This window comes from Triticum aestivum, chromosome 1A, assembly GCF_018294505.1.
Source record: "Triticum aestivum cultivar Chinese Spring chromosome 1A, IWGSC CS RefSeq v2.1, whole genome shotgun sequence".
Classification (NCBI taxonomy): domain Eukaryota; kingdom Viridiplantae; phylum Streptophyta; class Magnoliopsida; order Poales; family Poaceae; genus Triticum; species Triticum aestivum.
In genome coordinates, this window is record NC_057794.1 from 496,318,028 (window position 1) to 496,336,030 (window position 18,003).

General features: G+C 49.2%; 1 protein-coding gene across 1 annotated transcript; it reads left to right on the forward strand.

Moving 5' to 3' along the window:
- Nucleotides 1-4,374: 4,374 nt before the first annotated feature.
- LOC123060085 (U-box domain-containing protein 16) lies at nucleotides 4,375-6,777 on the forward strand. The gene has a single exon (XM_044482647.1). It carries the CDS (start codon nucleotides 4,509-4,511, stop codon nucleotides 6,513-6,515), a length of 2,007 nt encoding a protein of 668 aa, XP_044338582.1. The 5' UTR covers nucleotides 4,375-4,508; the 3' UTR covers nucleotides 6,516-6,777.
- The last annotated feature ends 11,226 nt before the right edge of the window (nucleotides 6,778-18,003 follow it).

Consider the following 18,003-nt stretch of genomic DNA (forward strand, 5'->3'; position numbering starts at 1 on the left):
GGGAAAACTTTCAATCTATTCATTTTTAGTCATGATAGTACAACGAACACTAGAAATGATAAAAATTACATCCAGTTTCATAGACCATCTAGCGACGACTACAAGCACTGAAACGAGCCGAAGGCGCGCCGCTGTTATCGCCCTTCCCTCGCCGGAGCCGGACAAACCTTGTTATAATAGACAGTCGGGAAGTCGTCGTGCTAAGGCCCCGTAGAATCAACGCACCAGAACAGCAACCACCGCAGATGAAGAGTGTAGATCAAAATGATCCAACCTGAAGAGACACGAACGAAAACGAACGACGAACATATCCGTGCAAATCCACCAAAGACAGATCCGTCGGAGACACACCTCCACACGCCCACTGATAACGCTAGACGCATCACCGGAACGGGGGCTAGGCGGGGAGACCTTTATTCCATCTTCAGGGAGTCGTCGCCGCCTCGTCTACCTGAGGAGGACACAAACCCTAACAAAGCTCGAAAAAAGATCTAAAAACAGAGCCTTCCCACCGGCAAGGAGCAAGATCCTGAGGCCATCGGAGACGGGACGGACCGGCGCCGGCGCCGGCGGGAGGCGGACTACCCTAGCTTTTTGGAGGCGGCGGTTGGCTAGGTCAAGAGGCGACGGCTGGCTAGGTCGACACACCCTCAGACGCTAGCATATGCGTTGCTTCTATTGACATGCACTCCAAAGCAAGTCAGTACTCCCTCCGTCTCATAATATAAGAGTGTTTTTAACACAACATGCAATAACAAAATTACCGCAACAGGGAACAAACTTGGAGTAGTATAAAGTGACTCACCAGATTTTCTACTTCTAGAAATGAGTAATTGACAAGTTCAAAATATGCACTCTGAATAAGTGTGTCATCTCTTACGAGTGCGCTAGTGCCAATTTCGTTTATATATAATAAGAAATGAAGTACGAAAATAGAAGAATGAGTCTAAAAACAACAACGTTGTTGTCCGAGTTTTTTCTAAACGCAGAGAAAGGTTTTGTTCAATCTAATTAATTAAAAAGTGTTTACATGTTTATAACATTTTTGGCAGGCAAAATACAAAAAATTTAGGGGTTTAGAGAATCTGTAACCGGACCCTTCATATCCTTCCTATACGTCTAGGTGGACGGTCTGGTCGTGAAAATGCGACCTAACTGAACCCCTAAAAGCGGCCGTATATGTTTGACTTATCCGGCACCCCTTATCCACAACCCATATCTGGGACGGATGTATATGTGAAGGACCGAAAGCGCTTTTTTCAAAACTGTGATGATTTTTATAGCAAATTCGGAATTTATACGTTCTCACGCACCAAAATCAAAACTAGCACCCCGTGGGCCTCCAGTTGGCCGAAGAGGGGCTCTTCCGCCTGCGGTTGACCGAAGTGGGCTCTTCAGCCTCCCGTTGGTCGAAGAGTGCCCCAACTGGGTTGAAAATGACTCTTTGGTCTACCGTAGGCCGAAGAGCACTCTTTGGTCAACCGTAGGCCGAAGAGTCCTCGGGTCCCAACTTTTCGCATTAACAGGAGGCCGAAACTGCATGGCTGCGCTCTTTTGCCTATGCTAGGCCTTGGGCCCCAAAGAGTACTCTTCGGCCTACGGATGACCAAAGAGCACTCTTCGGCCAACGGTAGACCAAAGAGTACCCTTCGGTCCAGTTGGGGTACTCTTCAGCCAACGGGAGGCTGAAGAGCCCACTTCGGTCAACCGCAGGCGGAAGAGCCCCTCTTCGGCCAACTGGAGGCCGACAGGGTGCTAGTTTTGATTTTCTTGTGTGAGAACGTGTAGATTCCGAATTTGCTATAAAAATCATCACAGTTTTGAAAAAAAAAATCCTTAGACGTGTGCCCCAAATAGGACTGACAGGTGGGATTCTCGTGAAAACACGCAGAAACCCGTCAATTGTACGACGAGCCTCGCAACCCTAGTTGTCCCCGTTTCCTGCTTCTCACTCCAGTCTACACCACAACCACGACCCTGACCACGCCCTATTCTGCTCCAACCTCGCCGTTCATTGGTAGCAACGGCCTGTTTTAGGATACCTACTATAAGATGCTGACCCCGCGGCGTCGAGCAGAGATGAAGGCACGGCGTGCCGCTCGCAATGGAGCCGGCCTGCCTCCGGACTCTCCGGAGGAGGAAGAGGAGAAGCAGGATTAGGCGCCGGAGAAGGAGTTTGGAAGGCCTGGGCGTCCTTCAAAGTGAAGTTCTTCGCTTGGTCGGCCATGCAAGATAGGATTTGTGCCATCGATAAATTGGCAGCTCCATATATTACTTTGTTTTGAAAAAAAGAGCTCCGTGTATCCTTCCATGGAAATGGAATGGACCGCAAGGGCACACTGCCGCTATCCCACTAGGTTCCACGGAACGGTCGAATGGTCCAAGCCGACGCCGCTACGGCACGCTGGCAACCCGCATTATTCCAGATCGGAATTGATCTACACACGATGGTGTGTGCACGATGTGCAGCCGATAGATCCTCCCCACCGTAGGATACTCTAGGAACAACGCCGCCGATGGCTAGATGGCAAACGTCGTGCGCGTGTCGTTTAATAAGTGTCGGCTGTATAGCAGTGCTCATTCCAGATCTCCCAATCACGACGCGGCGGTGCCGTCAGTAGCAGCGCGTGGACAGTCGCAGACACTCCCGTCGTCCTCCACGCGCGGGCCATTCTTCCTCCGCTTCGCCATCACCACACACGTCCGGAGAAAGCCCCGTCGCTCTCACCGCTTACTACGACCTAGGACTTGTCATCAGCCACGGCGAGCCACAGAATCAGCCGGCCGGCCGCCGTACCTTCGTCCAGAAGAAAAGAACCCGCGACGCTGTTTTACTTTTACCGCCCGTCTTTTCCTCAGCTGTCAGCCGTCGCGCTCGCGCGCGGTTGCGGGCCGCCGAGGTCACGCGGCGGTAACGGCGCCGTGGCAGCCGGGCGGCGTGGCTTCCACGTCCGCCAGTACGCCGGTCGACGACGTGCGCAAGCGACACCGACGCGCCGGCCGTATCTCGCTGGATCGCGTCGGGGATTATTAGCTGGAGGTGACCGCTGGCCACCGGATTAGTACCGGCCAGCGGCGACAGGGAGTGGTAAACGTGCGCGCCCGGGGTCAAAGGCCGCTTCCCCTGCCGCCACGAGGCCAGTTCTCCACACCCTCGCGCCAGGATCGGATCAAGTCAAAAGGCCATCTCGATAACAAAGCCTCCGTTTTTTTACTACTCCTACCCAGGCCGGTGTGCGCTGATGCTCAAGCTTTGATTATTTTAATCACGAACAATGAAGATTTACGGCAAGTGTTGGGTGGCCGGGCGGGCGGGCTGGAAGAACTTGCCCGCTTTTCTGGGAGCAACTTTTCGGGGCGGTATTTTATTGCCGGCTCCGTGTAAAATTGACCGCCGCTGCGCGTACGTGCTCGTGCGCCGTGCCGTGCCGTGCGCGGATGGGTTCATGCATGGCTGCGGTGCTGTGCGGAATCCGGCTCTGGCGAGGCGAGCGACTGTTAATCCCGGCCAGCTATCTCTGACGTGAATGTCGCCTTTGTCCGTCGCCTTCTTTCGTTGCTCTCGGCTTGCTACTTTCTACTCCCTCCGTTTTAAATTACTCGTCGCAGAAATTGATGTACAACGGCTGCCAATCTGGTTCTAATACCATCCACTTTGGTGTGTGTGTGTGTGTGTGCTCACACCATTTTTGTTGGCCAACCCAACCATGCCTTGTGTGCCGGATTTGGAAGCGTAGCTGAGCTTTTGCGTGGGCGTGAACTTCATGAGCAAACTAACTAGCTGCTCCCTTCGTTCAGAACTATTTGTCGCAGAAAATGCACACGTACGAGCCCTCTGGAATATCCTACCAGTAGAACTTGAACAGACAATGTGCTACCAGTGTCATTTAGGAGTATGATTTGGTAGTAATAGTGCAATCATCTCCGCTTCAAAAACCCAAAGTTGATATGGTCGTGCATTTTCTGAGGAGAGAAAAGTTGATACAGTCGTGACGCCGATGAAATGAAAGAGTAGAACCGCACGGACCGTGTCACTGTGCAACGCAGCCACATGCCTAAGACGATTTCCAACCATAAACCCGGCCTGCACATTGATCAGGCACGTGAGGAGGTCAGGCCGCTTCAACTGCCGGACCCAAGCCGGGTCACCAATCCACCCCACACCCCAACAACCCATCCCGACCGTCCATCGCCCCCGATCCAGCGCTCCACATGCCACTAACTGACATCTTCCTTCCTTCAAACAATAGCGCCGATAAAATAAGCGAAAATAACACCGCTAAGGCATGAAAAAACAATAAACAAAACGGCTTCTTCTCCGGTTCTCCACGCGCCAACACGTCGCGCTCGTATATATACCCGCGCCCGCCCTCCACTTCGTCTCATCTCCATTCTCCGTTCTCATCCATCGCCGCACTCCATCGGCATCCCATTCATTCATTCATTCAACCCGACGCCATCCAAAGCCTTCACGCCTCCGTCGCCGCCCTCTGAGTCTGGTTGCCGCAATGGCCAGCACGGCCGAGCCGTCCTCCTCGCCCTACTCCTCGTCGGCGCCCGACGCGGACATCCTCCGCTCCCTGCGCCGCCTGGCGCGCGACCTGGCCGCCGCCGCCCCGCCGGCGCCGTTCCTCCGGGCCGTCTTCGCGTCCGTGTCCCGCCGGGCGCGCCTCCTCGTCGCCGTGTTTGACGACCTGCTGCTCGCGCTGGGCGCGGGCGCCGGGATGCCAAGGTCCGCCTCGCTCTGCCTCCGCGAGGTGCTGCTCGTGCTGCAGCGCTTCAAGGCCGTCGTGGCCGACTGCTCCGCGCGCAGCCGCATGCGCCTGCTGCTCCAGTCCGACGAGGTCGCCGCGCGCGTGCGCGAGCTGCAGCACGACCTCGCCACGCTGCTCGATATTCTCCCCGTTGGCGAGCTCGGGCTTGCTGACGACGTGGCCGACCTCCTCACGCTCGCGTCGCGCCAGTGCCGGCGCCCCGCGCCCGAGGCCGCGGCCGAGCAGGAGCTCAAGGCCAGCGTGCTGGCGCTCATACAGGAGGTCGAGCGGGAGATCGTGCCGGAGAGGGAGCGCCTGGAGGCCATCCTCGAGGAGGTGGCCATCAACGACCCCGCCAGCTGCAGCCAGGAGATCGAGATCTTGGAGCGCGAGATCGGCGACCGGCTGGCGGAGCGGTGGACGTCGGCCATGATTGCCCTCGTCGGCCTCCTCCGGTACGCCAAGTGCGTCCTCTTCAGCGCTGCCACGCCGCGGCCGCTGGACTCCAAGGTGGACGCTGACGACGATGACGCCGAGCCTCTGGCGCCGCCGCCGGACTTCCGCTGCCCCATCTCTCTCGACCTGATGCGCGACCCCGTTGTGTCCTCCAGTGGCCAGACGTACGACCGCGAGTCCATTACGCGGTGGTTCGGCGCCGGCAAGTCGACGTGCCCCAAGACCGGCCAGGTGCTGACTAATCTGGAGCTCGTGCCCAACAAGGCGCTCAAGAACTTGATCTCGCGGTGGTGCCGGGAGAATGGCGTCGCCATGGAAGGCAGCGAGCCTGGCAAGCCCGAGCCGGCGCCACCGGTGGCCGCAAACAAGGCCGCGGTGGAGGCTGCGCGCATGACCGCGTCGTTTCTGGTGAAGAAGCTCTCGGCCTCGTTCTCCCCTGGTTCGGACAACCGCGTGGTGCACGAGATCCGTCTGCTCGCCAAGTCCGGCTCCGAGAGCCGCGCGTTCATCGGAGAGGCCGGCGCCGTGCCGCTCCTCGTGCCGCTGCTCAACTCCGAGGACGCCGCGCTGCAGCTCAACGCCGTGACGGCGCTGCTCAACCTCTCCATTCTCGATGCCAACAAGAAGCGCATCATGCACACCGACGGCGCGGTGGCGGCCCTCTGCGAAGTGATGGGCTCCGGCGCGACATGGCGGGCGAAGGAGAACGCCGCCGCCACCGTGCTCAGCCTGTCCGCCGTCCATACGTACCGCCGCCGGCTCGGCCGGAACCCACTTGTGATCGAGAAGGTCGTGCTCCTGGTGCGCACGGGCCCTCCGAGCACCAAGAAGGACGCTCTCGCCGCGCTGCTGTGCCTGTCCGCGGAGAGGGAGAACGTTGGCAAGCTGGTGGGCGCGGGCGCCGCGGAGGCGGCACTGTCGGCGATCAGCGAGGAGGAGACCGCGGCGGCGGTGCTGGCGTCGCTGGCCAAGCGCGGCGGGGCGGAGGCGATCGTGAACATCGACGGCGCCGTGGCGAAGCTGGTGGCCGAGATGCGGCGCGGCACGGAGTGGTCGCGGGAGTGCGCGGCGGCGGCGCTGGTGCTGCTGTGCCGGCGCGCGGGGGCCGCGGCGGCGGCGCAGGTGCTGGCGATCAGCGGCGTGGAGTGGGCGATCTGGGAGCTCATGGGCAGCGGCTCGGAGCGGGCGCGCCGGAAGGCCGCGTCGCTCGGCAGGACGTGCCGACGCTGGGCGGCCGCCAACGCGGCGCAGAACGCGGACTGCCCCGCCTCAACCGTCTCGCCGCCGACCGTGGCGGCGTCGTGAACTCATTCTTAGGAACCGCTGAAAAACACAACCAAAAAAGTAGATAATTCTTGTGCTGTACAAAATTTGGCTTGCTGAATGCCTTGTAATTCTAGGCCGTGGTGCGATTCTTTAGCCCCAGTGGGCAAACACAAACACAGAGTAATTGAATCAAGTGTGCATACTACAGAACATTCGTTGCTTCTTCCGTTCTTCGTTGTCGCTGTGAGATCTTGTAACACAAAGTGAAAGAAAATAATACTAGTTGTACAAATTGTGCCCATTCTTGGTTCCTCATCTTGGCAGATTGCAATAATTTTGTACTAGTTGATGGGCCAAACTAGGTGGTCGTCGCGGATGCACGGCGCCCGTGATGAGTGGTTGCGGCCGGGGACCGGAAAAGGCCAGCCTTTCTTCCCTCCCAGCCGTCCGTCCGTCCGTCGGCGAGGAGTGCACGGTACCCAGACGAATAAGTCGCGCGGCTGGGAACGCTCCATGATTCGGCAGCAGCAAAGCCGCCGATCCAGCTAGCCTTCGCCGGCTTTCCGGCAGAAAGGGCGGCGCTTTGGCCGCTGCCAGCCGGTGCGCATCCATCCACGCTATGCTATGTTGCTATGCTAGCACTACTCCACTGCTAATCTAACCTATACATGATTCGGCATTGACAATCCGCTTGGTTCCTTTCTTGTCCCTCGAAGCGAGATGCACTCCAGGGTGTCCCTGCGCTTCACATGGGCTCTTTCCTGAATTTGACCATTGATCCGCCGTTCCTTTAACCCAAGCACTCCTGGTCGATAACATGCATGCTTGGTGCTTCAGTGCTTCTGCAGTGGCAGTGCCTATCATCTTTCCATCTCCCCCGTCCTAATCAGCCTCACGTTGCTTCTTCTCAAATGGCCAAGGCAGACGCATCTGCGGCAGGTAGGCGTTGTCTTTCTGCTGCCCACTTCTTCTTCCGTGGCCAGGACCGGTTCTCGCGTGAAACTGAAATTAAAATGTGCCTGACAGAATTATAGCTCCTGAAAAGTCAAGGCTGTACCGTTAGTACTACATGAAGCAATTCACGTCCCGCCACTCGGGCGTAGGCCGTATGTTGCCTTGCCTGATTAATCCGGCATGGTTGGCGGGCTCTGCAGCTAGCTAGCGCCTGCGTCCTGTCGACAGGGACGGCCTCTGCGATCCGACCTCTGAGCGGGAGGTGGTAGGTAACCGTCGCTCGCTAATGGCGTGGACCGGAGGGCGCACCGCATGGGTTTTTGATTGGGATTTGTCACCTCGTGTTGCTTTGTTTTGCAAGAGATTGACTAGCTGGAGAAGAAGACGAAGGTGACTTCTCCGCAACAAAAGAAAGGGAGGAAGACAAGAAGGATCTCGTGCAGAAACCGACAGCGATTTTGACTTTCAGCGAATTTTCATGGTAGTAGTATATTTTTTTACGGGAAATTTTCATGGTATTATATGTGAATCCTGTGCAACAACTTCATGTAAACTCTATTTTTAAGCGAAAACTTACTGAAAACTCGTATCTGTAGGTGTCAGAAAATGTGGGGAAAAAATCAGGCACATATAGGATATAGGATAGGCTGACACATATTCAGGTGAATTTTGCTGAAAATACATGATTAGGTGCGTGCTCGGGATGATCGCTAATTGGTTAACTGGCCCTCCAAGCATCCGCAGCATGGTTCTCACCACATGGCTGGCTTGACATCCTGGTGATAGTGATGTGATGGTTGACTCGCTCCAAATTAAATTTGGTGTAGACACTATACACCTTGGATCAATATCGTTACTTGTAATCGTTGCTTAATACTAAAGGCCATGGCATGAAGAAAATTGCAAAATTATCTGATTATCTGTGCTGCTTATTTGTTGATCCTTTATAGTTGACACTAATGATGGCGCAATAAGGAGTACTCAATAGTAGACAACGCGACATGATTCATAAAGTTGAAGCGGTATGAACAACTGATGCCCAATGAATTCCAGGTACATCTAAAGTCATCAGGTTAGATCTATTAAACTGAAGAGTAGCATGCCATGGCAAAATAGCGTGGCCCTTAAAATACGCTATTAGTATGCTATAGCGTGCTATTAACGGGACACTGTACATTGATTTATTTTGCGAGGCATTGTTCATAATGCTATAGCCTGCTATTAACAACGCTAGAGCGCATTATTTTTTCACTGGTCTATTCTCCTAGTATCTACACTACTGCTTCCTTTGTCGCCAACAAATAGCTATCTTATGGATCACCAAAGAAACCCAAGGACGCCCCCACAAAACCCCAAAATACCATAAGGAAAGCTAAAACACCTTCATCGTCAAAGCTTAGTGATGGTGCTGAAACCCATGCCGACGTCTGGCACGACGGGCAGGTGCCGCTCCTCTTCAACCGCTGGCCGCGGATGCAGCCGGCGTGGAAGACGTGGCCGCAGCGCAGCGGAATGCACGTCTCCGCGTCCAGCATCGTCTGCTCCATGCATAGGGCCACTCGAAGCGACCGCCACATGCCGCTGCAGGCGTCGTCCGGCATCCGCTCCAGGCATATGCAACATCTGTCGCCTCCGGTACCCGTGCCGCCGTCGTCTTCTCCCGCGGCGATGGCGCCCCGTTCCTCGTCGTAACAGCTAGAGCCTTCGCCGCCGTCGTTGGAGGCACTAGTAGAAAAGGGTCAAATGTGAAGCACATTAGTGCCGGTTTGAATTTGAGTCGGCACTAATGTGACCATTAGTGCCGGTTCCAACGGCTAGGCGGGCGGGCATCATTAGTACCGGTTCGTGGGTAACCTTTAGTACCGGTTCATGCCACGAATCGGTACTAATGAGGCTGTGTCAGGCTATGGTCAGTCTGGGGCCCCCACGAAGACCTTTAGTACCGGTTCATGCCATGAACCGGTACTAGAGTTTCTTTGTAAGCTGATTTTTAGTCCCACCTCGTCAAGAGAGAGGCAGTATGAGTGGTTTATAAGCCGTGAGTGCACAGACAATGACGAAGAGTTGCAGTGCTCACCTACATGTTGATTAGCTTCAAGCCTTGCGGAATAGCATAGATTGCACTGAGCTATGTGCAGTGCAGTCTACACTATTCTGAATGGCTTGAAGCAAATTAACCAGCATTGCACCTCTTTTTTATTTTTAATAACTTATTTGAACTCCGGACTTCTTTTGTGTTCAGTATGCAGCATTCAAAGCGACGTCATCAATTTCCAACATGTTCTGACACCATTTATTGTTTTTCGGTCATTTACCTAATTGTTTAGAGAGCTAAATGATCGTGAAATTGAAAATCACTACAAAATGAATCCTGAAAATGTTGAAACTTGGCATGGTATCATCATATCACCCGCATAGCATGCGCGAAAGAGTAGAGAGGGTCACGGCAAAAACTGGACGCACTTCGTGTACAAACTGGACAAACTCTTTCAGAGTATCATGGTTTCGGACGAGAACTCATCTGTTACATGGCCACTTCAATGTTTTTTAAACTTATTTGAACTCTCGGACTTCTTTTGTGTTTAGTATGCAGCATTCAAAGCGACGTCATCAATTTCCAACATGTTCTGACATCATTTGTTGTTTTTCGGTCATTTACCTAATTGTTTAGAGAGCTAAATGACTGTGAAATTGAAAATCACTACAAAATGAATCCTGAAAATGTTGAAACTTGGCATGGTATCATCATATCACCCGCATAGCATGCGCGAAAGAGTAGAGAGGGTCACGGCAAAAACTGGACGCACTTCGTGTACAAACTGGACATACTCTTTCGGAGTATCAGGGTTTCGGACGAGAACTCATCTGTTACACGGCCACTTCAATGTTTTTTAAACTTATTTGAACTCCGGACTTCTTTTGTGTTCAGTATGCAGCATTCAAAGCGACGTCATCAATTTCCAACATGTTCTGACATCATTTGTTGTTTTTCGGTCATTTACCTAATTGTTTAGAGAGCTAAATGACCGTGAAATTGAAAATCACTACAAAATGAATCCTGAAAATGTTGAAACTTGGCATGGTATCATCATATCACCCGCATAGCATGCGCGAAAGAGTAGAGAGGGTCACGGCAAAAACTGGACGCACTTCGTGTACAAACTGGACATACTCTTTCGGAGTATCAGGGTTTCGGACGAGAACTCATCTGTTACACGGCCACTTCAATGTTTTTTAAACTTATTTGAACTCCAGACTTCTTTTCTGTTCAGTATGCATCATTCAAAGCGACGTCATCAATTTCCAACATGTTCTGACATCATTTGTTGTTTTTCGGTCATTTACCTAATTGTTCAGTATGCAGCATTCAATTTCCAGAAGAAAATAAATAGAAGAAAAGAAATAATGCAGAAAATAAAAAAACTATACAAAAAATTACTCAAAAATAAACAGAAGAAAATAAATAATGCAAAAAAGAAAAAACTATATAAAAACTACTCAAAAATAAATAGAAGAAAATAAATAATGCAGAAAAGAAAAAACTATATAAAAAATTTGTTGGCGCGCTGTCCAGTGGGCCTGCCAGACCTAGGGTGTTCAAATGCAGGCCCAGAAGGGCCAGCAGGCTCACAGGGCAGCGCGCCCTAATTAATTAGGCCCAGAAGCCTGCTATATAGAGGAGTTTGAAGAGGTAGTCGCGGCTGGGTTTATAAACCAGTGCGGCTGCCCTTCGACCGGTGAGGTGGGACTAAACTTTGGGGTGGCAGCGCGAGACCTTTAGTACTGGTTGGTGGCTCCAACCGGTACTAAGGACCACCCTTTAGTACCGGTTAGAACCACCAACCGGTACTAAAGGCCTGGCCAAAGTTGGCCTTTAGTACCGGTTGGTGGCTCCAACCGATACTAAAGGCCTCTCCTATATATACAACACTTACGAAAATTCAGTTAGGTCTCCCACTTCTTTCGTCTCCAACCTCTCGCGCGCCGCTCGAACCCGTCCTCGCCGCCCGTTGTCCGTCGTCGTCGTCGCTGTCCCCGCCGCCGCCCGTCGTCGTCACCGTCTCGCGCCGCCGCCCCGAACGCCGCGCGCCGCCGTCCGTCGTTGTCCCGCCACGGTCCCGTACGTCTCTCGCTCTAGCGTATACCCGCCGCGCCGCCGTCCGTCGTCGTCGCACCCGACCCGTATGACGGCGCCCCCGCTCGTACGTACACCGCCGCCCCCGCCCCGTACGCCGGCGCCCCCGCTCGTACGTACGGGGCTGCGGCGTACGGGACCGCACACATACAAACATACACACACATGCATATATACGTACACACTACACACACACACATACACACACATTTTTTTACTTATTTTCTGTTTTTTTAGAGAAGTTAATTAGATGATCGAATGTTCGATTAATGTCGAATCTTAGATGAATTAGCTAGATAGAAAATTGTCGAACTAGAGATTTGAACTAGTTGAATAATTAATATAACTAGTTTATTTTTAGTAAGAAAATTATCGAACTAGTTTATTTAGGTATATGAGATTTGAACTAGTTCAATAATTAATATAAGTAGTTTATTTTTAGTAAGAAAATTGTCGAACTAGTTTATTTAGGTATATGAGATTTGAACTAGTTCAATAATTAATATAACTAGTTTATTTAGGTATATGAGATTTGAACTAGTTTATTTTTAGTAAGAAAATTTAGGTATCTGAGATTTGATGATCTAATTAAAATATTATTTGTTAATGAGTTTTTTGTTTATTTAATTTTTTATATATTTTGAGTTTATATAAATGTTAGATTAATGTCGAATGTTAGATGAATTAGATAGAAAAGTTAAATATGTAGTAATGTCAATTGTTAGAAATGAATATAGTTAGATATATTAATGTCAAATGTTAAATGAATATATATTTGGCTAGATATAAATTAATGTTAGATAGTAATAGGTGTTTAATGTTTCACCTATATGAACATAGGAAATGTCATCTGACGACGAAAAAGATTTCATTATGTGTGAACATTGTGAAGACCAGCGCGGCCTGTGCGACAGAAATTTCCTTGTTGATGGTAGGCGCTTCAGCATCAAGCTGGATGAGACATTCGAAGTTGATATAGTAAGTCACTTTGTCAATTATTATTTGAATGCAAATTAAACTTATGCTTCATTTGCTTCAACTTATAATTTTAAATTTTCACTATTCTACTAGCGCATCCCCTGCCATGCAAGGATTTTTGTCTTGGATAAGATAGGTTTTAGTGCTATAGATGATATGGAGGTAAAGAGAGTTTACTTGAAGACGGAGCATGGGTATACTTTCAACGTCAAATTATATAATGGAGACACATACACCCATTTTGAATGCAAAACTTGGCAAGCACTATGCAAGGCTTATGCATTTGAGTCTGGTATGGTTGTCACCTTTGATATTCGTCCGGAAGATGATATTGAAGGTAATATAGACATCTGGGTCGATGTGCAAACGCCACCAGTTCTACCATTATGTGAGTTTTTCTCAACCATGCATGCATATGTTTATGTCTTTGATACAGTTTTAAAAAAAATAGTTGACAACTAATTTGTATTGTCAGCTTATTTCGCTTCAAGCAAACATGTCCGACGCTTGGTAGACAGGACCTACTACTGCCCTGGGGCTCAACTAAACTGCGAGGAGATAAGTCATTATGTTTCATGGCTTGAGGATCTTAATATTGTCAAGACAATTTTTTTTTCTGAACTTAGAAATGTTAGTACTCAAAACGTGCGACCAATGGTGATCGTATTGAACTACGGTCACATTTATAATCGAAAGATGGTAAGATTTTAACTATTTGTCTTTAATTAGTGCATCTTTTGCATACATTATTTTTGAAGCTAAACTTTCATTACTTAGTATATTAATTACTATACGATGTTCTTCAACAGGGACTTCCGATGACAGTTGTGTCTCAGTGGATCGAGACTAAAAGTGACATGTCAATGGTTAGCTTACGGCCAAGATATCCTACATTGCACATGAGTGCATTCAGGATTTCTGAAAGCGAAGAATGCTTAATAGTGAAAGATTGGAGTAAAATTATTAACGATCGCAGAGAAGTACTAGGGGCAGCAAGGAGAAGCGCAACCCAAGATTAGGAGACAGATTCATCTGCATGCTCTAGTATGATGAATCAGGAGAGCTATACATGTTCTATGCTATTCTACCTGAGAGGGAGCATCACTAGTTCATGCTCTTAATTAGTGTCTCATGTCCGTGTCCTGAACTTCGATGTTGGTGATGATTATGTTGAACTCGATGATATCTTTGCTTCTGTTACAAAGTGAATATTTCCTCTTTAAGCTAGCCAGGGTTGGTGATGATTAGATAGCTAGCGGTAATGACTATGATGATTAAATAGTGATAATTAGACGACTACGATGATTTTTAGCTAGCTAGAGTTTATTTATTTATTAATATGCGATGATGATGATGATGATGATGACGACGACGACTACAACTCATTATAACGTAAAACAATCCTAAACTAAATTGATAACACAAATTTAATTGAAAAATACAAAATAAAACAAAGACCCACAAACATTTAGTATCGATTGGTGTTACCAACCGGTACTAAAGGGCTCCCGGCTTCCGGAGCTGGCTCGTGCCACGTGGTTTCCCTTTAGCACCGGTTCGTGCTGAACCGGTACTAAAGGGGGGGAGGGGAGCTTTAGTGCCCACACTTTAGTGCCGGTCATGGAACCGGCACTAAAGGGCCTTACGAACCGGTGCTATTGCCCGATTCTGCACTAGTGAGGGGGAGGAGCCCGAGGTGTTGTTTCTGTACCTGTAGATGATGACATAGAGGAACCGGCAGGCGAAGGCGAAGGACACGAGCTTGCATGAAAAGGACGCCAAGCCGATGATAAGCCCGACAGGCGGCATTAGATCAAGATCGATGTTGCTTCGTATCACAACGACGAGCACAAAGAAAAGGTCGATGTATTTTTGTTTGCTCGAGGAGAAAAGGTAAAGATCGTTCGCTGTCGTGCGATTTTTATTATTTGGAAATCGACCATGTGCTGCTGTTATATTTCTTATGATGAAGTGTTCAGAAACCTAATCGGCTTAGCTTTCTTGATCGGGTCAAAATCGTTTGAAAGAATTGAACATGACGTGGAATAGAAGGTCTGTTCCCGATTGGCCACAGGCCCAGAGGGCCCTTCGTTTCACGATCTCCTGCACAAGCCCATCAGAGATCATGGCCGAACAAAATGGTGCAGGATCTTCTTTTCTTTATTTGTCTCAGAAAAATTCGATCCGATTCGATAAATAAAGAAGATTGTACCTTGTATACCCTATAAACCGCCATTCAGTAAAAAAGCACTCCTGGTGGCGGGTATTTCAGACCGCACTGTTAAAAGGCTGAGAAGTAACCACGGATTTCTTACTCAATCTTCTTGTGCACAGATTTCTTACTCAATTGTTAAGAAAATGTCTCCGCTTGAAACACTGCTTTTTCCAAAGACTTTTGTTACCACCACGGATCATTCCAGCAACTCGAGAACACGAAAAGAACGCAGTTTTTGTTTACAGAATGACGGTGCTCCTGAAAAGTCAAGGTTGTACCTTAGTATTATATGAAGCAATTTATGCCCGGGCATAGACGTATGTTGCCTGATTAATCTGGCATGGTTGGCGAGCTTTGCAGCGCCTGCATCCTGTAGACAGTAACAGTCGCTAATGGCATGGCACACCACATGGGTTTTTGATTGTGATTTGTCACCTCGTGTTGCTTTGATTTGCAAGAGATTGACTAACGGAAGAAGACGAAGGTAACCTCGCAACAAAAGGAAGGAAGAAGGATTTCATGCAGAAACGGATAGAGATTTTGACCTGCGATTTTTCATAGTACTAATCTATATCTATATCTATATCTATACCCCTACTAATAAAGTAAGGTGATATTTTTGATTTTGTCCCGCTTAGGATGATTTTATCATAATGAGCTGGTTGAGGTGGTACTAAACACGCACGGGCGTGCAGGTGATTTTATCATAACAAGCTGTTTGAGGTGGTACTAAGGCCTTGTTTGGTTCGGCTGTGGATTTTTTAAAGGCAGCTGTGAAAAATCTGCTGTGGAAAATCTGATGTGAAAAAGATGTAGGTCATTTGACAAATCAGCTGATACAGCTTTTTCAGATTTTGGCACGCAGCGGAATTAGATTTTGGAAAGCACGTCCTGAGCTGCTTCAGCTTTTGGTTCAAATTTTGATAGAGGATTTCTGAAATTGGATTCTGCTGAGTTCGCCCTTTGGTTCAGATTCTGCTGCGCGGCAGCGGAATCTGTCGATAAAAGCTGAATCAAACAGGACCTAAACAGGCATGGGCGTACAAGCGTCCCGCATGGCCGCTTTTCTCATGAGCCATTTTTCTCTTGCGGGCCATGAGAGAACACTCCATGTACACGGGTGGGAATCCAACAAAAAAGATTTAAATACAAAAGTGGGAATCAAACCTAGCAACTCCCGACTATAACATGAAAAGACGAAATCACTAATTAAAGAGTACTCGTTGCAAAGAACACTTCACTTTCCCAGGTCACGATAAGTGGCGCACATGCAGCGCCACTTGTCGCAACCTGGGAGTTTTCCCTTTTTTCGTAGATCCGTTTATTCAAAACGTTTTATCTCTTAAACCGTGCGTCCAAATCTTGAACCGTTTTCATCATTGGATTCCTCACGTCGAGATCTTCAAAACTAGATCCCATGTTGACAGATTTTGACGAACTTCTTTTTCACGAAAAAAACCGGACGAAAAAAACCGGGCGAAAAAACCGAACCGGGAGCACGGTTTTTTCCCTTTCCGAAAGAGGCACGCCCGTGCCTTTCGCGAAATCACAACCGTGCCTCTCGTGAAAGCAAAACCGTGACTCTTGTGGAAGGAAAAAAACACGTTTTTTTCCATTTTCGAGAGGCACGACGGTGACTCTCGCGAAAGCACAACCGTGCCTCTCGCGGAAGCAAAACCATGACTCTCATGAAAGAAAAAAAAACAGAGAACGCGTATTTTTTCCCTTTCCGAGAGGCACGGCCGTGACTTTCGCGTAAGCACAACCATGCCTCTCACGGAAGCAAAACCGTGACTCTCACGAAAGAAAAAAAAACAAAAAACGTGTTTTGTTTTCCCCTTTCCGAGAGGCACGACCATGACTCTCGCAAAAGCACAACCGTGCCTCTCGCGGAAGAAAAACCGTGACTCTCGCAAAAGAAAAAAAAACAGAAAACGCGTTTTTTTTGTTTCCGAAAGGCACGGCCGTGATTCTCGATAAAGCACAACCGTGACTCTCGTGGAAGGAAAAAAAACAAAAAACACGTTTTTTTCCATTTTCGGGAGGCACGACGGTGACTCTCGCGAAAGCACAACCGTGCCTCTCGCGGAAGGAAAAAAACAAAAAACACGTTTTTTTCCGTTTTTGAGAGGCACGACGGTGACTCTCGCGAAAGCACAACCGTGCCTCTCGCGGAAGTAAAACCGTGACTCTCGTGAAAGAAAAAAACACAGAAAACGCGTATTTTTTTCCCTTTCCGAGAGGTACGGCCGTGACTTTCGCGTAAGCACAACCATGCCTCTCACGAAAGCAAAATCGTGACTCTCACGAAAGAAAAAAAAACAGAAAACGCGTTTTGTTTTTCCCTTTCCGAGAGGCACGGCCGTGACTCTCGCAAAAGCACAACCGTGCCTCTTGCGGAAGTAAAACCGTGACTCTCGTGAAAGAAAAAAAACAGAAAACGCGTATTTTTTTCCCTTTCCGAGAGGCACGGCCGTGACTTTCGCGTAAGCACAACCATGCCTCTCGCGGAAGCAAAACCGTGACTCTCACGAAAGAAAAAAAAAACAGAAAACGCGTTTTGTTTTTTCCTTTCCGAGAGGCACGGCCGTGACTCTCGCAAAAGCACAACCGTGCCTCTCGCGGAAGAAAAACCGTGACTCTCGCAAAAGAAAAAAAAATCAGAAAACGCGTTTTTTTCGTTTCCGAAAGGCACGGCTGTGACTCTCGATAAAGCACAACCGTGCCTCTCGCGGAAGAAAAACCGTGACTTTTGCGAAAGAAAAAAAATTGCGTTTTTTCGTGATTTTTTTTTCGAATTTTTTTTGATCGAAAAGCTAAGAAAGACCGGAGGAAAACCAAAACGTCGAAAACACCCGGGAAAAAACCGTTTAAAAAGTCGAAAACGCGTGTGAAAAAAAAACCCGAAGAGAGCGTCCAGAGCGCGATACGTGGCGAATGGCTGAGAGCGCGCCAAGTGGCGCTGATCGTTGCGAGGCTCCCGAAGGAGCGCTCGTTAACTAGTTGCTCCCATGAAAGGAACAACCATCTGTACCACATTGAATTTTTGTTATAATAAAGAAAGTTTATTTAATTTATTTGTTCGTTAGGCCTCACCCAGTTTATATGTACTAGTGGTTGGGGCGCGCCCGTGGCGCGCCGCCTGAGCGGAAGCTGGGCGGTGCCAGGTTGGACGCGTCCCTTTCACCGCCCTCTTTGTACTAATGAGTGTGGTTTGTGTATCATGTAATACTGGTGTGAAGAAA